The 20,486-nt window shown below is 44.0% G+C and overlaps 3 protein-coding genes across 5 annotated transcripts; 1 reads left to right on the forward strand and 2 right to left on the reverse strand.

Annotated features, from left to right (window-relative positions):
• The first annotated feature begins 795 nt into the window (after positions 1–795).
• LOC122010166 (probable NADH dehydrogenase [ubiquinone] 1 alpha subcomplex subunit 5, mitochondrial) lies at positions 796–2,823 on the forward strand. Of its 3 annotated transcripts, none has more exons than XM_042566602.1 (2): positions 796–1,269; positions 1,586–2,638. In XM_042566602.1, exons 1-2 carry the CDS (start codon positions 888–890, stop codon positions 1,747–1,749), a joined length of 546 nt encoding a protein of 181 aa, XP_042422536.1. In that variant the 5' UTR covers positions 796–887; the 3' UTR covers positions 1,750–2,638. The 3 variants fall into 3 exon arrangements, with proteins under 3 accessions (XP_042422536.1, XP_042422537.1, XP_042422538.1); XM_042566603.1 differs by lacking the exon at positions 1,586–2,638 and adding an exon at positions 2,696–2,823 and having other exon boundaries at positions 801–1,269; XM_042566604.1 differs by lacking the exon at positions 1,586–2,638 and adding an exon at positions 2,666–2,817 and having other exon boundaries at positions 820–1,269.
• Positions 2,824–2,850: 27 nt separating this feature from the next.
• On the reverse strand, positions 2,851–5,698 carry LOC122010164 (probable NADH dehydrogenase [ubiquinone] 1 alpha subcomplex subunit 5, mitochondrial). The gene is made up of 2 exons (XM_042566601.1): positions 5,302–5,698; positions 2,851–3,226 (listed from the first exon to the last, which is right to left on the reverse strand). The coding sequence occupies exons 1-2, from the start codon at positions 5,681–5,683 to the stop codon at positions 3,042–3,044; spliced, it is 567 nt and encodes a 188-aa protein (XP_042422535.1). The 5' UTR covers positions 5,684–5,698; the 3' UTR covers positions 2,851–3,041.
• Positions 5,699–8,033: 2,335 nt separating this feature from the next.
• On the reverse strand, positions 8,034–12,553 carry LOC122010167 (GPN-loop GTPase QQT2-like). Its single transcript, XM_042566606.1, has 7 exons — positions 12,287–12,553; positions 12,045–12,194; positions 11,844–11,955; positions 11,541–11,767; positions 11,091–11,381; positions 8,583–8,788; positions 8,034–8,503 (listed from the first exon to the last, which is right to left on the reverse strand). Exons 2-7 carry the CDS (start codon positions 12,114–12,116, stop codon positions 8,221–8,223), a joined length of 1,191 nt encoding a protein of 396 aa, XP_042422540.1. The 5' UTR covers positions 12,117–12,194; positions 12,287–12,553; the 3' UTR covers positions 8,034–8,220.
• Between the last annotated feature and the right edge of the window lie 7,933 nt (positions 12,554–20,486).

Raw genomic sequence — 20,486 nt, forward strand, 5'->3', positions numbered from 1 at the left:
GGGTAGGCGATCAGGGAAGAAGAAGCGTGGGCGATCGACCGGGGAAGCAGAGCCACGGGCGGGGTCGGGGAAAAAGAATTGCGGGTGGGGTTGGGGAAGAAGAAGCACCGGTGATCGGGCGAGCAGCCGGGGAAGCAGTCGCGGGTGGACCGGCGAGCGGGGAAGCAAAGACGCGACAACGAGCGAGGAAGAAAGGCACTGAGATGAAACACGCAAAGTAAAAGAGAAAAAAAAAAGAAAAGAAGAAAAAGGTTCGGAGGAGGGGGGATGAGCCGTGAAAAGAAAACCAAATGAATAAGGAGGAATGAGTTTAACAATAACCTAGGAGTGGGTGGGTTATGAAATTAGGGCTATCAAATTTATATTTTGATTCTTATTCCCATTTACCAAGCATCAAGAATGAGAATGAGGTCTGAGGTTCAAATGGGTCTTAGGGTTTAGAATGAGTCCACTCGGATGAGTCTAGTGGCTAGCACATGAGGTGTTGCCACAATGAGGTATGTGGTTCGAATCTTGGCAAAGCCGAGGTAAATACCTCCCTTATGTGTTAGTCACTATTCCAAAGGTTACTAGCCGCCCGTGATTTACCTCCTCCGTATTGACCTTGGGACGGATTGACGGGATACTAGGGGTGAACGTATTCACCTTTTACCAAAAAAAATGAGAATGAAACAAATTTCATTCCCACTCCAACATCATAAATCCGCCTACCCAACACCTCCTTAAAGTAATCATTGAGGATATTTTAGCAGTTCCAATATCCCTAAGATGAGCCCAGAATTTTTAGCCCATGAATCGTCAAATTACTGGACCTATCAATAGACGATTTGGAGCCGTCGGATCGGATTCCGCAGCCATCCTGGAGTTGCCCTTTTCTGTCTGTTTATATGCGCTCTTCCACGGTGATCGAGTTCGATTTTGAGGCGAAGATGTTCCTGCGGCGAGTGCTGTTGGGCGGCGGATGGCGGGCTATGTCGACGCAAGTAGGGAAGAAGGTGAAGGAGACGACCGGGATTGTGGGGCTCGACGTGGTGCCCAACGCCCGCGAGGTGCTGATCTCCCTCTACACCCTCACCCTAAGGGAGATCCAGGTCGTGCCCCCGGACGAGGGCTACCGCAAGGCCGTCGAGAGCTTCACCCGCCAACGCCTCAACGTCTGCCTGGAGGAGGATGACTGGGAGGAGATCGAGAACCGCCTGGGGTGCGGCCAGGTCGAGGAGCTCATCGAGGAGGCGAAGGACGAGCTCACGCTTATCTCCAAGATGATCGGTTCGTACCTCTTTATTCTTAGTCCTTTCAATTCTGTTGATGTTTGTTTTTATCTTTGCGTTGGTTTGACGTTGGATTTGGCGATTTCTCCAGTAGATCTGCGTGGTAGATTCTATTTGCTTTCCTTCGCTGATTTTCAATTAGTTAAAGGATCATTTCGGCATTTAACAATTAAAATTAGAAAGTATTAACAGTTTCTTCAAAATGAGATCTTTTAGGGTCCTATGATATTTTGATGGAGATTCAATACTGTTGGGCTGTTCTGGGTGCCAATTTTGTTTTTCTTTCCTGTTCATTTCGTGGAGTTCGATTGCAGAGTACTCTGTCACGATCTTGATTTTGGGAGTGTGTCTCCGTGCGTTGAGGCACTATGTGACAGCTGAGGGAAGAACCTTCAAGAGATTGATTGGGCGGATCATTCCCCGTTTTCTTCTTCTGCATCCCTTTGTTGAAACCTGGATGTCTTATATCTATTGTTAATATCTATTTATAGAGTTATATCATGAAGCAGTAAACTGGTTTTTACAAGTTAATCATGGTTAGGGTCTGTACTTTGGCTGACAATGAGTGACGAGGATGATACTGCTGTTTACTTTGCTAGATGGGTTAGAAGGGATGGAATACTGGGAAAACTGAAATGGGGTTTCTTACTTCATTTTGATTCCCCTAATTGGGTGGATCAAGTTGGGATTGATGCTTTCCAATACTTTTGTTCTTATGCATCTTCCAATCTGTCCATCCAAGCAAACAACACAGTGGAAATGCTTATAAGCTATCCATCTTGATCAATCTATCCAACTGTTAAAACACACTAACCAGTAGGTTCTCTGCCCTTCTTTTTTGCCTTGTTAGCTTTAAAAGGATACTCACACTTAATCTAGAGATTTCCTTGCTTGTGGAGTAAGCTCCAATAATAGGAAAATAGACAGTGCATTAGACCCAATCTTTGCATCCTAAGTCTGCATTTTGTATGCTGTTCAGCATTGACATTTGGCAATCCCAATCAACGTCCCTTTCACGCGTGCTTATATGATTATTTTAGTGGTCTGACAAGTCAGAGCTCGTTTGGGTCTTTGGCTACGCCTCAGGACTAATGAGTGGCAAGAATTATAATACCATATCATTCCACGCGTGCTTATATTTGGTGGTAGCCATTAGCCATGAGCCCATGGCCCCCACCATTACACGCATAATTAGGCACTTAAGCTTCAAGCAATAGTGACAAAGACGAGTTAACTAAGAGTATTACACTAATATTAAATGAGATTTAAATCTATCGACAATGTGAAATGAGAAAAATGTGAGGAATTTTTGTTTGGATAGTTTCTCTAACATACTTACCATGCGACCATATGTTTCCTCTAATTGCTAAGCATAACTAATGCATAACTCACAGATCAGTAGGTGCTGAGGAGACTTGTTGCAGGTGCAAAATTCACTGCGTTCATCAAACTTTTTGCCGTTGCCAACACCGGTAAGCTCAGGCGTCGTCCACGTCGGCAAGCAACAGCCCGGTTCAGGTAGAGGTTCATAAGACAATTGGTCTTGCAAAAGCTAAAATCACCTTACTAAGATCAGTCATACACAAACACAAATAAGCATAGCAATTCATTATGGAGTTGCCTAACAATGTCTTGCAATTGTGTCCTTCAGGGAATTAAAACATTTTTGAATCCTAGCGATATTATTTTCATAAGTGAAAGCTCGGTCCATCATTAGCACCAAAAAATGCTGGAAATATATATTGTCAAACCAAGCAAAAGAGTGAGCATTCAAGTTTTTAACTGGGGTGCAGTTTCATCCTTGGGAGGCGAATCTGTCGTGAAGGCCTCCAACGTCTTAAAGAACTCATTGGGGAGAGGGGAAGGTCGGTGATGTGGAACATGTTTAGGAATTGGAGTGTTATCTTCGATAACCTTACATTCGTAGTCCTCAGGAACTCCCCATGGATCCCACTCTGCATTGCAATATAAAGACAACTAGCCTTAAGAAGTTGTGAGGAATAAATATACAAAATAGTTAATGAAAGAGAATAATGATATTGGAAACATCCATGAGCATAGTGAACAGATGCTTGACGAGATGTGTAGGGATCTAAATAAGGAATAAGTCTCCCTTCGGGTTTCATATTCTATGATGCAACTTCATATCCAAGGCTAACTAGAATTGTTAGCTATCAACTTTTTGAAACTAACATAATGTTCACAAAAGCAAATTAGGAAGTACATGAAATATATTAGACCATATTAAGTTAGCCTAACTGTAAATATCAGGGCTAATAAGAATAGTTGGATCAAAAAATATCCATATCATTCAAATTTTAGGTATACTTGTCACCATCAAAGATCATTGTAGTGATTAGTTTCTTGAAATAAGAGAAGTTGAAGATAAATTGTTGGGAGTTACTATTTCTATCTACTACTACAATTGGTGTGTTTCTTCAGAAACGCACATACACACCTCTAGAAGGAAAGCAAGCTCGAGATTTCTTATAAAAATAGTGGATCCAATCAGTTTGAGAATGGTCAATTTTGAAATTTTCATGGATTATTTGCTTTAGTAATATGCAGTGTATGAAATAAGAAATTCAGGTAGAGTTCTTGAATGAAGATTCTTTCAATAGAATGAATGACCATAACAACAAGCGTTGGCTCAATCTTAAGGAAACTATGGAGAAACGTTACAAATTTGTGACAAAGATATACGACCAGAAATTGATTCCTAGGCCATGCACACAAGCAATAGAGTATGTGAGGGAAGGCATTCTGGCACAAATAGCTGATAAGAAAGACCCACATCATCAAAAAAAATGAGTACAAGATTGTTATGTATAAAATTTGAAGAAAATGTTTTTTTGAGAGACTTCTCTATTAACCAGAATTGTGTGAGCTTTGAGTCTGCAGTAATCAGAGAGTATGGGACGAAACGAAGTGGAAGAGGTTATCAACAGATGAAGATAAATGAACTAAGCAACAATCACAGTCATGCAACAAGGACGGCTAGAAGACTCAGAGTGAAAGGGACGTTAATTGGGATTGCCAAATGTCAATGCTGAAAAGCATACAAAATGCAGACTTAGGATGCAAAGATTGGGTCTAATGCACTGTCTATTTTCCTATTATTGGAGCTTACTCCACAAGCAAGGAAATCTCTAGATTAAGTGTGAGTATCCTTTTAAAGCTAACAAGGCAAAAAAGAAGGGCAGAGAACCTACTGGTTATTGTGTTTTAACAGTTGGATAGATTGATCAAGATGGATAGCTTATAAGCATTTCCACTGTGTTGTTTGCTTGGATGGACAGATTGGAAGATGCATAAGAACAAAAGTATTGGAAAGCATCAATCCCAACTTGATCCACCCAATTAGGGGAATCAAAATGAAGTAAGAAACCCCATTTCAGTTTTCCCAGTATTCCATCCATTCTAACCCATCTAGCAAAGTAAACAGCAGTATCATCCTCGTCACTCATTGCCAGCCAAAGTACAGACCCTAACCATGATTAACTTGTAAAAACCAGTTTACTGCTTCATGATATAACTCTATAAATAGATATTAACAATAGATATAAGACATCCAGGTTTCAACAAAGGGATGCAGAAGAAGAAGACGGGGAATGATCCGTCCAATCAATCTCTTGAAGGTTCTTCCCTCAGCTGTCACATAGTGCCTCAACGCACGGAGACACACTCCCAAAATCAAGATCGTGACAGAGTACTCTGCAATCGAACTCCACGAAATGGACAGGAAAGAAAAAAAAAATTGCCACCCAGAACAGCCCAACAGTATTGAATCTCCATCAAAATATCATAGGACCCTAAAAGATCTCATTTTGAAGAAACTGTTAATACTATCTAATTTTAATTGTTAAATGCCGAAATGATCCTTTAACTAATTGAAAATCAGCGAAGGAAAGCAAATAGAATCTACCACGCAGATCTACTGGAGAAATCGCCAAATCCAACGTCAAACCAACGCATAGATAAAAACAAACATCAACAGAATTGAAAGGACTAAGAATAAAGAGGTACGAACCGATCATCTTGGAGATAAGCGTGAGCTCGTCCTTCGCCTCCTCGATGAGCTCCTCGACCTGGCCGCACCCCAGGCGGTTCTCGATCTCCTCCCAGTCATCCTCCTCCAGGCAGACGTTGAGGCGTTGGCGGGTGAAGCTCTCGACGGCCTTGCGGTAGCCCTCGTCCGGGGGCACGGCCTGGATCTCCCTTAGGGTGCGGGTGTAGAGGGAGATCAACACCTCGCGGGCGTTAGGCACCACGTCGAGCCCCACAATCCCGGTCGTCTCCTTCACCTTCTTCCCTACCTGCGTCGACATAGCCCGCCATCCGCCGCCCAACAGCACTCGCCGCAGGAACATCTTCGCCTCAAAATCGAACTCGATCACCGTGGAAGAGCGCATATAAACAGACAGAAAAGGGCAACTCCAGGATGACTGCGGAATCCGATCCGACGGCTCCAAATCGTCTATCGATAGGTCCAGTAATTTGACGATTCATGGGCTAAAAATTCTGGGCTCATCTTAGGGATATTGGAACTGCTAAAATATCCTCAATGATTACTTTAAGGAGGTGTTGGGTAGGCGGATTTATGATGTTGGAGTGGGAATGAAATTTGTTTCATTCTCATTCTTTGCGGTAAAAGGTGAATATGCTCGTTCCCAGCGCCCCCGCCAATCCGTCCCAAGGCCAATACGGAGAATGTAAATCACGGGCAGCTACTAGCCTTTGGAATAGTGACTAGCACATAAAGGAGGTATTTACCTCGGCTTTGTAGAGATTCAAACCCCAGACCTCATTGTGGCAACACCTCATGTGCTAGCCACTAGACCTATCCGAGGGGACTCATTCTAAACCCTAAGACCCATTCGAACCCCAGACCTCATTCTCATTCTTGATGCTTGGTAAATGAGAATAAGAATCAAAATATAAATTTGATAGCCCTAATTTCATAACCCACCCACTCCTAGGTTATTGTTAAACTCATTCCTCCTTATTCATTTGGTTTTCTTTTTCACGACCCAACCCCTCTCCTCCGAGCCTTTTTCTTCTTTTCTTTTTTTTTTTCTCTTTTACTTTGCGTGTTTCATCTCAGTGTCTATCTTCCTCGCTCGTTGTCGCGTCTTTGCTTCCCCGCTCATTGGCCCACCCGCATTGCTTCCCCGGCTGCTCGCCCGATCACCGGTGCTTCTTCTTCCCCGACCCCACCCGCGATTCATTTTCCCCGACCCCGCCCGTGGCTCTGCTTCCCCGGTCGGTCGCCCGCGCTTCTTCTTCCCCAACCCGGCCGCCAACACCTCTTCCTCTCGGCCACCCCTGGTAAGTTGTGACAGACGATTTCTTTATGTGTACGTATCAATAAAATTAATTGTGTAACTTGTCGTATGTAAAATGTGAATGTATTTTAATTCTGTATGCATCAGTAAAATGTGAACACAATCAAATGTAACTTGTCATAGTAAATTAATTAACATGGCATTAATTAACTGCTAAAGCATACATATTTTCTTTAATCATATAAAAAATTAAAATGGAGAGGCCATGCGAAATCTATTCATCAGGTTTTGTCTTCTATTAATCTATGGCGATGAATTAATATTTCACAGTACTTGCTTATTCCTAATAAACTAATGGGCAAGAGGGTATCTTCTCTTTATTCGATTTCTAACATCGGTGCAAAATGTCGATTTTGACTTCAAATTACTCAGTGCATAGGTTGAGGGATTTATGCAAACTGTTAGCTCATAATTTGAGTCAATGTCACCTTGGGTTCAAGGTAAATCTTCAAAAATGCCACAAGTTCTTGAGATGTTGGATAAATATGATTTTGTTGGTAAAAACAAATATAAGGTTGCTCAAGTAATTTGTGAAGATCTTGTGAAGGTTGAGTTATTGTTCAGTTTGGATCCCTCTGAAGTTGAAGATTTTATACTCAGTTGCTTGGAATAATATGTTTGTGATGTCGTTGGATTTGATGAATACTTTTTTGCTTCTATCATTTTTGATATTGTGATAGATGTTTTGATTATGTAAAACCGTTGACAGAGTTGTGTTTTTTTAATAAAATTGTTCAGTTCATGACTCTATGTGATTATTTTTATATTTTACTTATAAGGGTAAAATGAGAATTTTGGTCGATTCTCATTCCATAATTTAAGTCAAACCAAGCAACATTAATGGGAATAATATTCATTCCAGTATGTATACCAAGCACCATCAATCCAGTAATCATTCCCATTATCATTAACCCCTCAATCAAAATCCATTATCATTTTCATTGCCAAATATATATCAAACGCCCGTTAAGGGAATCTTTGATTGATGAATTTGGGCACAAGGGAGTGAAATGATAGAAGATAGTGTTTGAATTATGAATTTAGAAATGATAATTTAGAAATAATTTTTAAATTTATGAGAATCAACCAAACTCATATAACTAAGTATATTTTATTCTCATTCTCATTCTCATTCTCATTCCACCTCATTATCAAACTCATACTCATAGTCATTCTCGTCATTTAACCAAACACCGCCTAAGAATTACCCTTTAATATTTAATAGCATCAAAATCATTCCCATCATTTAACTAAACGCCACCTAAAAATTACCTTTTAATATTTAATAACATCAAAATAACAGAACGCTTCCATTTTATTCTTTTGAAATTACCATTCAAATTATGATAAATGTCGTCTATGATAAAAGATAAATGCAAATCAATTCATATGATATAAACAAAAACAGATAAAAACATATACAAAAAAACATTATATTCATTTTGGAAAGCATTCAGCAAAGCATTCAGCAAGTCTCGTATGCACCAAAAAGACTAAGAAAAATAAACTACAAGATGAACACTTTACGAACAAGTGCAGCAGTTGAATAAAGACCTACTACCAGTTCGACAACATTCAGTAAGACACAAACTGTACTGGAAGTATCAAAAACCAAAGTGCGCAACCTCTTCATCTTCACCATCATCTTCCTCTGTCTCTTCCTCAGAGAATCTAATATCCTCCAACTCCTCTTCCTCTTCCTCTTCCTCTTCCTCTTCCTCTTCCTCTTCCTCCATCTTAAGAGATCCTTTGTCTTTTAGACCAGTGTTAAGTACGACTGTTTGCCCTTTAGATTTCTCCATGTCTTTGCGTAGTCTCTCCATGTTTTCCTTCCTGCGGTCAGTTTCTAGACGCTGTTTCTCGGCCCTTCTCTTGTCGAGGTCAGCTCTGTATAGAAAATGGAATAAATTTCAATAATAATTGAAGTCGATTTTAGAACAAAATAAGTTCGGTGGTTGGTTGTTACTTGTAGTTCTCCATGTATTCTTTAACACTTGATTCAATTGCAGTGAAAAAGGCTTCCATTCCATCACCAGAAACTGCTGAAACTCCCACGGAGTGCATATTTTTGTAAAACTCTTCGAGCGCCAGAGCAAGACTTCTTGCTAAAGTTGATGTGTAGGATGAATCAGTGTCCAATGCTGCCTGAAATGCTTCAAAATCCTGCATCCACTGATACCAGAACAATGAACTGTAAATTGTGAAGAAAAAGAAATTATGAGGTACATGCAAATTAATATGTAGCCTAGGTTAAGTTTATTACGCAAAGGTTAAGTGAAACGGAAATCAGTGATTTCCTCAATCTTCTGAGTGATTTCAGCAAAAAAAAAAAAAAAAAAAAAACACTTTACTATCGGCCTCTGCTGTGGGAGAACACAAACTATGAAGAAGGTAACGTCACAAATTTGGTGTCATCTTGTTTTTAAGTTGGAGCATGGATTCCAATGAAACAAGAAAAGATAGACACAATCCTCTTTAGTCTCAGGAAAGAGACATCAACCCTCTGTTTGGGAGGAGGTGAGGGAAGGGGAAGGGGAGGGTAACTAAAGGGAAGGGGTACTCCAAACCTTGTTTGGAAGGGAGTGAGCTAAGGAAAGAAAGGTAAGGAAGGGTTAGCTTTAACCTTCCTTACCCATGACATGGAGGATTTTCTTGCACCCCAAGGGTAAGGGGAATCAAAAAAAATTATCTCAATTTTATCCCTGTTTCATAATATTAATTCCCTTCCTCTCGCCTTCCTTCTCTTCCTCCTCCCGTAGGCCCTCACTTCACCTTCTCCTCTGTCTCAATCTCCCCCAATCGACATGGCCTCTGCCATGCTCTTCTCCGCATGAGATCAATTTGATGACTCAGCAAAAGAGGGCCTTCTCCGGCAGCAGAAGCGGCGGCGGCGGCGGAGGCTGAGCCACTAGGAACAGCAGCCAAAGCACCGGAGCCTCCTGCAACACCACTCCGGTTTCCCCAGACAACATTGCTTCATCCAATTAAAATATTACTTAGTTTATATTAGATTTTGATGTAAATTAAGTACTCTTGTTACTCAAATTTCTATCCAAACCAGTCCAGTGAAACAAGATGTTTAATTTTCATGCCGATAGTACAGGCACAAGGTCCTGAGGACATTTACAAGGAGGGAATTTGAGAGGAGTTGGGGAAAGATCAGGGAGGAGAAGAGAAGAGAAGAGAAGAGAAGAGCGGGAAAATATAACCTTATCTTGTCAATGAGAATACATTTGTAGTTTTATATATTTAACCTTCATTACCCTTCCTTCCTCCCAAACAAGGTAATATATATTACGTTAATGAACCTTTCCTCCCTCCCTCCCAAACAAAGGGAAACATAGATACTTTATTTCCCCTCCCTTCCCCTTCCGTTAATAAACCTTCCCTCACCCCCATCCAAACAGAGGCTAACTGTGTTCAGTTTGGAGAAAACTTAAAATGGCGAAATAGTTGGTTTGACTGAGTTGGAGGACTTGACTTAAGGCTTCCCAAAAGTATCTTTAAATTGAAAGTACCATGTGGATTTAAAAGTTTGGGAAGATCAAGGAATATTTTTATGGATTGTAAAGTTTAAAAAAGGCAAGAATATAGTTTAAATGACTTTTTCTTACATGCCAAAAGAGAAGACACACCAAAGACAGTTATTAGTGAAGTAGGATGGCTATCTCAAAAATAAAATCGCAATGAGTAAAGCTGAGACAACTAAACAATAACAGAGACAGACAAAGCAGACTTCTTCTCTCACTCTCTCAGATCTATTCAGACCTATTTGCTTGATGTTCTGATCTCCTTGTCTACCTTGTATTCGTTTCAAGCAACTTATCATAAAATTTTTACAGCAGCAAGTGTAACTTCCCACATTCAAAGCTCTTTACTTCATCTCTTAATTTCATTAGACCCATATTTTATTCTTTGCCATGTCTAAAGAATTTGAGATTCTAAATTTCCAAATTAGATGGATAATTTCAAAATTAGTAAATGAGTATGAGATTCTTTACCATGTCTGTTTTTTACAGAATTAACTAATTCAATGGATAATTCTGACATGATTTATAATATAGAAAATGTTCCACTATGGACTTACAACACAAAGACAATAATAGATAAGCACATATACGAGCCAGTGACAAGGTTATGATTTATACAAATGTCTTGTCTATAATGTAAACACAAGAAGTAAGCACATCAGTATTTATTCAAAAAGGTTAAGACACTTGCTATTGTCAACATGAAGAAGTATGCATCATGTTTAACAAAATCTAGAGGGCAGAATAATTCTGAGGAGACGAGGTAAGTTTGTTGTTTGATAGGTAGTGATCAGAGTAGCCGATATGCATTTGTGTTTTTGGTTCTCTACTAGTTAAGAATGCTAAATACATTCAAGAGCATGCCAGTCAAGCTAATATCTTCAGGATGACAAAAAAATAATATGAAAAACAAGGAAGAAGTAACGGAGTAGGAACTAGAATACCTCCAACGCAAATCCATGTTTAGCCACATCAATCTTGTTAAAAGTCAGTACTAAAGGCAGCCTCGTTTTGTAGAGTATGCTACAAGCATATAGCATATTGCTCATAAAAGTAACTGGATTTGAAGAGCGAGGTGTATCCATAACATAAGCAATTATCGTGGGAAATGTCGAAGCAAAGGCTTCAGTAATTATTGCTCCAGAAGCTGACCAAGTAAAAATTTCAATCTGGCCAGGTGTATCCACCAAAACATAGTCAAGCTGATCAGCCCGTCTTTCTATGACTGATATTACCTACAAAACACACGACGTGGAATGATTGAGACTAAACTATCTCATTGCCAAAAAGAGGCTATGATTTGTTAATCCATGAAACTAGAAACATCTGAAGGAAAACCGAAACTTTTACAAAACTAGATGCTCACAACTTAGAAGAACAGAAAAATATTCAACCTCATCGAACTTTGTTGCAAAGAGATTCAGTGATGTCATAATTCCACCATTAGGGCCAAGATTGTACTCCTTCATTACTTCCTTGTAGCGAACAGTGTCCCTAATGTCAATATTTGCACCAAAAGGAAGGGTCATCACAGCCGGGTCAAGGTTCAACACATAGCCTCGAATGTTCGAAGCCTGAGTGTGGCAGACCAATCTGTGGAGAAATGTAGTCTTACCGCTCCCTACAAAAATGGGAAACCACTGCTGCAATTACAAACTTGGAGGAAAAAAAAAGAAGATAACAATTCTATAACATACCTGCCATTCCAACAAGGATGATGATAACAGGTTTCCTTTTGAACGTAATACTTGATGAATCAGATATCTGCAAGCCCTTGATCGAGTCTGAGAGATCATCCTTCGCCTTTCCCTTTCGAATTGGCAAACAGGCATGAGGGACAGGGACTAAAAAAAACGATCACCAATAGAAAAAATAAGGGATAATTAACTGTTTCCAACCTTATCAGCAACTGGTTCTTTCGAATCTATGAGCATCTGTATGCTCGAATTGGGGTTCGGATCCACATCCATGATATGCCACCGGGGTACTAAATTGCCTCGAGCAAATAAGTCGGTGCAGGAGGGAGGTAAGGACGACGCCGATACGTTCTCCGGAGAACGACGGTGAAGCAAATGGGTATGGACGCTCGCGATAGTGTGCTACGAATAAAGACTTCGGGACTAGGGTTTTTGACAAGTACCTGTTCGCGATACGTTCGTCGTGCTTTTCGGGAGAGGAGAGGAAGACGTGGTATGAGACGGTGAAGCTCGGCTATAACGGAGGGGGCGGCCGACCCGTCTGTAGCGGCGTAGTGGCGGAGCTCGACCAAGGCGGGTGCAGAGGTAGGGCAATAAGCTTCGGCGGCGTAGCTTTGATGGATCTGCTGCGCGGCGGTCGGGGCGGCGGTGGTGAGGAGAGAAGGAAGTTTAGGGTTCAGGAAACTGTAGGGAAATGATTAAAAAGAAAAAGAAAAAGTTTTTTTAGTCAATATGAATGCTCACAATTTGATAAATATTGTCAGAACGTGCCCGTCTTTAAAATAGTTATTCGGATTAAAACTTTAATAAATGTTGTTTGATTCACCGATTTAAGTAGCTTTTAAATAGCCAAAATTCTCACGGATCGGTAGCATTGGTATATGGGTGGTTACTTAGCTTTTATATATTGGCATCAACCGATTAATTCACCATTGATATAAAATATTATATTGGATGATTAATCTTATTTGAATAAAGGATTATTATACTAGAATAAATATTTTTCATGATTTAAAAAGATAAATTACTTTTCCCCCTCCCATCTGACAGCACCCCCCTCCCCCTCTCCTCTCTCTCCCTTCCAAATGACACTTCTATCCTCCTCTTTTTTTTTCATTTTAATTTAATTTAATTTTTTTAATTAATTTTATTTATTATTTTTTCTCATCAGTACTTATATATTTTTAAATTTTATTTAGTTTTATTTTTTTAATCAATTGTATTTATTATTTTTATCAAATTTTTTTTATTCATTTTTATTTAATTTTATTTTTTAATCAATTTTATTTATTATTTTATTTTTTTTATTTTATTTAATTTTTATTTAGTTTTATTTTTAATCAATTTTATTTATTATTATTTTTATCAATTTTTTAATTTTATATCAAGGTACAATCTTGTACTGTATACATTTGGTGAGAATGTTGAGAGTTTTTTACTCATTTGCTATTAAGAACTCCTCCAATTTCAAACCAAGAACGTCGAGAAATAGCTATTGTCCATATTGACAATCGCTTCGTACAAATTTTGTTACACCCTCATTACCTTGTACCACCCATTCCAACATGGTGATGACAACATTCATCGAACAAAGCTAAAGGATGGATCACTCATTATAAGGCACATGTTCATTTGTGATACAAAATAATAAACACGTCACCATCAAACGTGTCGGGAGCATAATTTGAAGATAATATTAATTAAAAAATTTATTTTTATATATTTTTATGTATTTTTTTATGTATTAATACATGTACTCTTCATTTGAAAAAAATATTTATTCATAAGATATAAATGTGTTACTATTAATTATTAGTATTTTTATTAGTTTCATTTATATAATTTTTATTCTGATCAATATAAATATTTTTATACTTTTTAAATTTTTTACAAATAATAACTCCTAAAATTTACAATTTAAAAATAAATAAAAAAATTATAAACATATAATAAAATAATTATTAAAAAAAATAAAATTGATAAAAAAATGATTAAAAAAAAACCAATAACAAAAAAACAAAATTTAAAAAAAAAACCGTGGACTTAAGAATAAGGGAAAAGAGAATAAGGGAAAAGGGTATAAAGGTAAACAATCAAGTGGGACCGGGAGGGGAGAGTGTAAGAGGGGTGGGAAAAGTAGTCCTCTTTAAAAAGTATGTTGATCCTGTCCGAACCAGGAGTCAACGGACGCTGGGGACGCGGCGTTCCCTGCTGGATCCTCGAGTGCTTCGGCGAACCTGCAACAAAACCGAGCCGGGGGGGGGGGGTGGGGTGTCCCGGCGACGGCCCTCCGACGCTCAAGTTAGGCGAAGGAATAAGAAAGTGGCTTAGAAAATGTAGACTTCCCCCTCTCCGGTGAAGAAGTGGAGGCCTTATATAGGCCTCTCGAAGGAGCCTGGGCACACCAATCGAAGCAATCACCTGCTTTCGACCATGCCTAGGTATGGGCCTGTCAGAAGGGCATCCATAAGACCATACCGCTATTGTATCAACCTCTCCGTGATGTGATGGTGGGGCCTTTAATAGTGCAATCTTGCGTACAGTTTAATCATCATGCCTTTGCTGACATACCATATCCTGAGCAGAGCGAATAGGCCGCTCGGCTAAGCACTGTTCCCTCGCCACGATTCCGGCCGAACAGACACCTCCGCTCGGCCACTCTGTCCTCGGCCGAGCGGACACCTCCGCTCGGCCACTCGGCTCCGGTTCTACTGCTTGGGCGTCGGAAACTCAAACCTTTGGCTGGGTAATCTCTGATTCCGCTCGGACGGGACCCCCTCTGTGGGTCCCCCATTCTTTCCGCCGGATCACTTGTCTCCCCTTCAAGTCTAGTCGAAGGAGGCAGTGAGTCCGACTGACTGGACTGTGTATCCGAGTGGGCGGTCGTCGCCTTATCGCTGCTGCTGATATCCCTTGAGCCGTTCGGCCCTTCGCTTTGTATGCCTTGGCGCTCAACGTGGATGTTTGCTTGTATAAATCCTCTCGAAAATCGCGCAAGTCTTTTTCATTAAGCCGAAGCATGCGCGGTATGGGCGCATTAATGGCGCCCGGTGATAGAGCGCCACGTGGCTCGTCTCTAGTGGCGGTGACGCTCCGTACGATGGGACGCCCTTTGTTTTGAAATGAACGGCTAGATGATGACCTTGTCTCTTGTGCCCTGCATCCGACGGACGAGGCTGAGCGGTCTCGTTTGTATAAAGCCCTCGTTCTTGCCGTCACGCCGCACTCTCTGTTTCATCGCGCGTCCTCTATCGAAGCTGCCTGCTGCTACCTTACTCCGGCGACTTCCCGTGCTTGCTTTCCGGCGGTTTTCGACTTCCTGGGAATTCTTTCCTTTGATCTCCCCTCAGTAAGCTTCTTCTCTCCTCTCGCTCCCTTGTTTCCGAGTATCGCTAGGCTTCCTTCCCTTCTTTAGTCATGGCGAGCACCTCTGCACCCGCTACCGCGGTTCACGGTCCGTGGTATATGAGTATGGAGAGTAGGTTCGATGAGGAGCGCACCCGGCGCGCTGTTAGGACCTTCGGGATCCCGAACGACTATGAAATAGTAGTAGCCGGCCCGACTGACCGGCCCCATAACCCGCCGACCGGTACCATTTGTTTTTTTCTGGACCAATTCCAGGGCGGCCTTAGATTTCCTACCCATCCATTTATTTTGGAAGTTTGTAATTATTTCCGCATCCCGCTCGGCCAACTTGTGCCGAATTCCTTTAGGCTACTGAGCGGGGTGGTCGTCCTTTTTAGGCTACATAGTATCCCACTCGACCCCGAAATATTCCACTACTTCTTCTACCCCAAACAATCCGAGTTGGGTACTTTTATTTTCCAAAGTAGAATAGGCTTCAAATTTTTTGAGAACATGCCGACCTCCAACAAGCACTGGAAGGAGTTCTTCTTCTATATACGGCTTCCCGAGCGTCCAGCATTCCGAACCAAATGGCAGACCGCTGTGCCGACCCAGCCAGAGCTCGGCAAATTCAGAAGCAATCCGGCCTACCTTCATGCGGCAAACTGCTTATCCGGTCAGCAGTATAAAATCGACCAGCTGCTTCTCAAGGGGGTGCTGTACATTTTTGGACTATCTCCCGTTCGGGCCAATCTCCCCTACCGCATGGGTAAGGACTCTTTACTTCCTTCGCCTTTTGTGTCTAACTAATTTTAATTTCTTCTACTGCAGCTGAAGTCATGTGGCGCTCCAAGGCTACCGATCATTTGAAATTGAAGGCCGTGGAAATTGAGGCGGCTACCAAAAAAGAACTCGCCGAGCGGGGTCTTATCCCCAGCCGACCGGCAGCTGCAGGAGAGGGGGGGACGCAGTCCGCCCCTGAAACAGAAGTTACCCAATCCGCTTCAACGGAAGTTGAGGCGGATCCTGTTTCCTCTGCTCCAGCCGAGCTGGGGGTCCCCCAGGCCGGGGATTCATCATTGGAAGTTCGGAAAAAACGTCGAAGAAACTCCAGCCTTCCGCCGAACCAAGAGGGCGAACCACAGGCGCCGATCGAGATCGCCTCGCCAGATCGCACGCCGTCGCAGATCGGGACCCACGTGACCTCGCCCACCGCACAGCCCTCTGGCTCTCCTCCACGGACTCGTCGTCGCTTACGACGGTTGGGCGAAACTTCGACCATAGGGGAGTCCTCGGGCCAGGCGACTGCGGCTGACGAAGGGCCGGCCGGCCACCCGACCATCAAGACTACCCTTCGATTCCCTTCGGAGGAATATTTATTGTCTGCCGATCGGCCATCAAGCCCCGTTCATTAAATAACCTTGACGGGTCCGCTCGCCAAACTTTTCGAGGACGCCCAGATTCGGGTGGCCCTTATGACGCCCAAACAGCTCGGCGATAATCACATGCAGCAGGCCACTCAGGTAAGTTCATTTTTCTTCCTGTGCCATGCTACTGTTCGGTTCCTGATTTTATTATTTCACTTACAGCATTGGGCGGAGCACATCGCCACTAGTCATCGTTTGGCCGAGCTGGAGGATCTCATGGAAAAACTCCAAGTCTCGGGGGGTCCATCGGCCAAGCGGGAGAAACAAGCCTGCGAGGCCGAACAGAAGAAGGTCGCCGACCTTGCTACAGAGGTGGCTCGACTTGAAGGCTTGGTGAAGAAGCTCGACGAAGACGTGAAGCGCGCCAGCGGCCGGAAGAAGCGGGCGATCTCTGATCTGGAAAAGATGAAAGTTGAAGTCCGAGCCCTAGATCAGCGATCTAAGGAGCTGGAAACCCAACTAACTGCCGAACGGGATGGGCGCTCAGCTGAACGCACTAAAGCGGAGGTGGACCAGAAAGTTCTCCAAGATTCACTAATTGCCTCCCGGGTGGCGTTCAGAAAGTACAAGGAAGAAGAGTCGATTCGTCTGGCCGCTGTTCGTCAAGATTACCTCCGCTCGGAGAGGTTTGGCACGAAATTTGGCGGCAGCGTCTCTTCAACCTTTGCCGAGGCCGTTAAGGTCACTATAGCCTACTTGAAGAAGGGTGGCCACCTTCCTGCGGGAATGCACATTCCCGCCTCCGATCTGGCGGTCATGATAGACGATATTCCGGACGGCTTCTTCAACTTCGAAGACCCCGAGTGAGGAGTGTTCCTTGTCTCTATCTTGTTTTTGCGTTTCTTACGCCGAGCGCAACTTTTTGTACTTGCCGTTCAGCATGCTTTCCTTTTAATGCAATTATGTCTTTGCTTGCGTCTTCCTGATCATTATCCATAATATTCTTCTGTTTGCTTAACGTTTATGCTTAGAGTTAGTCATGCTCTAAGTGTTCCCCGTCACGCGGCCAATCAGCTTAACCCATTAAACAAAGTCCGGGCGGGATGGCCTACTCGCTCTGCACGTATCTAGCCTGTGTGAACTCAACAAACGCCAAGTATCGAAGGACCAGCGCCCGAGCGGGCCTAAATGTTTTAATACTTGTGGTTTCCGCGGTTTCTTATTCTCTGGTATTCGTTCGTCCGCCCGGGGTATTTATAGTCGCCGGACCGACTCTCAATTTTTAACGATGGTGCTCGTCGATCCCGGATTCCCGGCCGGAGGGTTTACAGACGCCGGACCGTCTCCCGGTTTCCCGGCCGGAGGGTTTATAGACGCCGGACCGTCTCTCGATTTTTAACGACGGAGCTCGTCGGTCTTCTGCTCGGGGATTTATAGACGCCGGCTCGTCTCCCAGTTTCCCGGCCGGAGGGTTTATTGACGCCGGACCGTCTCCCGGTTTCCCGGCCGGAGGGTTTATAGACGCCGGACCGTCTCTCGATTTTTAACGATGGAGCTCGTCGGTCTTCTGCTCGGGGATTTATAGACGTCGGCTCGTCTCCCGGTTTCCCGGCCGGAGGGTTTATAGACGCCGGACCGTCTCCCGGTTTCCCGGCCGGAGGGTTTATAGACGCCGGACCGTCTCCCGGTTTCCCGGTTATAGACGCCGGACCGTCTCGATTTTTAACGACTGAGCTCGTCGGTCTTACTCGGAGATTTCCCGGTTTCCCGGCCGGAGGGTTTATAGACGCCGGACCGTCTCCCGGTTTCCCGGCCGGAGGGTTTATAGACGCCGGACCGTCTTCCGGTTTCCCGGCCGGAGGGTTTATAGACGCCGGACCGTCTCTCGATTTTTAACGACGGAGCTCGTCGGTCTTCTGCTCGGGGATTTATAGACGCCGGCTCGTCTCCCGGTTTCCCGGCCGGAGGGTTTATAGACGCCGGACCGTCTCCCGGTTTCCCGGGCGGGGGCTCGTCGGTCTTCTGCTCGGAGGTTTATAGACGACGGACCGTCTCTCGATCTTTAACGACGGAGCTCGTCGGCCTTCGGCTCGGGGATTTATAGATGCCGGCTCGTCTCCCGGTTTCCCGGCCGGAGGGTTTATAGACGCCGGACCGTCTCCCGGTTTCCCGGCCGGAGGGTTTATAGACGCCGGACCGTCTCTCGATTTTTAACGACGGAGCTCGTCGGTCTTCTGCTCGGGGATTTATAGACGCCGGCTCGTCTCCCGGTTTCCCGGCCGGAGGGTTTATAGACGCCGGACCGTCTCCCGGCCGAGCGGCTCGGGGGCCTTCGGATAACCAGCCGTTCGGCTATGAACCCAGAATGCCTTGGGAATAATTTGTTTCTTGCGATAAAAGGAGTACAGTTATCTTGAATTTACACAAAATAGAGCAAAAGTGCACCTCTCACCCGGCTCTATATGGCTGAAGGTGATTTGCACTCCATGGCCGATCCAGCATCCGACCTTCCGCATCCTTGAGGTAATAAGCGCCCGAACGGAGCTTCTCGACCACTTCAAAGGGTCCTGTCCAGGGAGCTTCCAACTTGCCGACATCTCCGACCGGCTTAACTTTCTTCCAAACTAGGTCGCCTACTTGAAAGGCTCTGGGGATCACGCGACGGTTGTAGCTCTGTTTCATACGTTGTCGGTACGCCATCAGCCGGACGAACGCTTTAGCTCTTTCCTCTTCGACCAAGTCTAGCTCCATGCTCCTCCGTTCGGCGTTATCTTCATCATAATTTTGTACCCGAACGGACTCCACCCCAACTTCAATCGGGATGACTGCTTCGCCTCCATATACCAAGTGAAATGGAGTGACGCCCGTTCCCTCCTTTGGTGTCGTGCGGAGAGCCCATAAGACGCCCGGCAGCTCGTCTACCCAGCTGCCTCCTTCGTGGTCGAGCCGAACCCGTAAAATTCTGAGGATCTCTCGGTTGGTTACCTCGGCTTGACCGTTACTCTGGGGGTATGCCACCGATGTGAAGTGCTGCTCGATGCCATAACTTTCGCACCACTCCCCGAGCAGCTTCCCAGTGAATTGACGTCCGTTGTCGGAGACGAGTCGTCTTGGGATGCCAAAGCGGCAGATGATATTTTGCCATATGAACTTTTTAACCATCTGCTCGGATATTTTTGCAAGTGGCTCAGCTTCTACCCATTTGGAGAAGTAGTCGACCGCCACCAGTAAGAACTTCCGCTGCCCAGTAGCCATGGGGAAGGGTCCCACGATGTCCATCCCCCATTGGTCGAACGGGCAGGCCACAGTTGATGCTTTCATCTCATCTGCCGGTCGGTGGGACATGCTGTGATACCTCTGACAGGATAGACAATTTGCAACGATCCGGGCAGCATCCTTTTGAAGTGTTGGCCAAAAATACCCGGCTAGCAAAATCTTCCTGGTTAACGACCGTCCGCCCGGATGTCCACCGCACGAACCTTGGTGCACTTCCCGAAGGATGTACTCGGCATCTTCCCAGCTGACGCATTTTAAGAGCGGACGGGAGAAGGCCTTCTTGTAGAGTTGATCTCCTACGAGGGTGAACCGACTAGCCCTTCTCTTTAGTAAATGAGCTCCTTCCCGGTCGGATGGGGTAGCTCCCGAGCGCAAAAACTCCACAATAGTTGTCCTCCAGTCGCTCGGGTATGTGGTGCCCTCCATCCGATCGACATGTGCTACTAAAGATACTTGCTCGATCGGCTTCTGAGGGCCGACCGGGGATAACGCGCTTGCCAGCTTGGCCAATTCATCCGCCACTTGATTCTCCGCCCGGGGGATCTTCTAAATAATCACCTCCCTAAAGTTGAGCTTAAGTTTTTCAATAGCCTCCACGTAGAGCTTGATTCTTGTACTATTTATCTCGAAAATCCCCGAGATTTGCTGAGCAACC

Source organism: Zingiber officinale, chromosome 8A (genome assembly GCF_018446385.1).
Source record: "Zingiber officinale cultivar Zhangliang chromosome 8A, Zo_v1.1, whole genome shotgun sequence".
NCBI classification, from domain to species: domain Eukaryota; kingdom Viridiplantae; phylum Streptophyta; class Magnoliopsida; order Zingiberales; family Zingiberaceae; genus Zingiber; species Zingiber officinale.

Bases quoted from the DNA above. Each gene is read 5' to 3' on its own strand.
- LOC122010166 (XM_042566602.1), top strand. From the start codon at position 888: ATGCGCTCTTCCACGGTGATCGAGTTCGATTTTGAGGCGAAGATGTTC. The intron at 1,270-1,585 runs GTTCGTACCTCT...GTTCGATTGCAG, and splicing joins GCTTATCTCCAAGATGATCG to AGTACTCTGTCACGATCTTG.
- LOC122010164 (XM_042566601.1), bottom strand. From the start codon at position 5,683: ATGCGCTCTTCCACGGTGATCGAGTTCGATTTTGAGGCGAAGATGTTC. The intron at 3,227-5,301 runs GTTCGTACCTCT...ATTGCAATGCAG, and splicing joins GCTTATCTCCAAGATGATCG to AGTGGGATCCATGGGGAGTT.
- LOC122010167 (XM_042566606.1), bottom strand. From the start codon at position 12,116: ATGGATGTGGATCCGAACCCCAATTCGAGCATACAGATGCTCATAGAT. The intron at 11,956-12,044 runs GTTGGAAACAGT...CCAATTCGAAAG, and splicing joins AAGAACCAGTTGCTGATAAG to GGAAAGGCGAAGGATGATCT. The intron at 8,789-11,090 runs GTATTCTAGTTC...TTCTGGTATCAG, and splicing joins AACATGGATTTGCGTTGGAG to TGGATGCAGGATTTTGAAGC.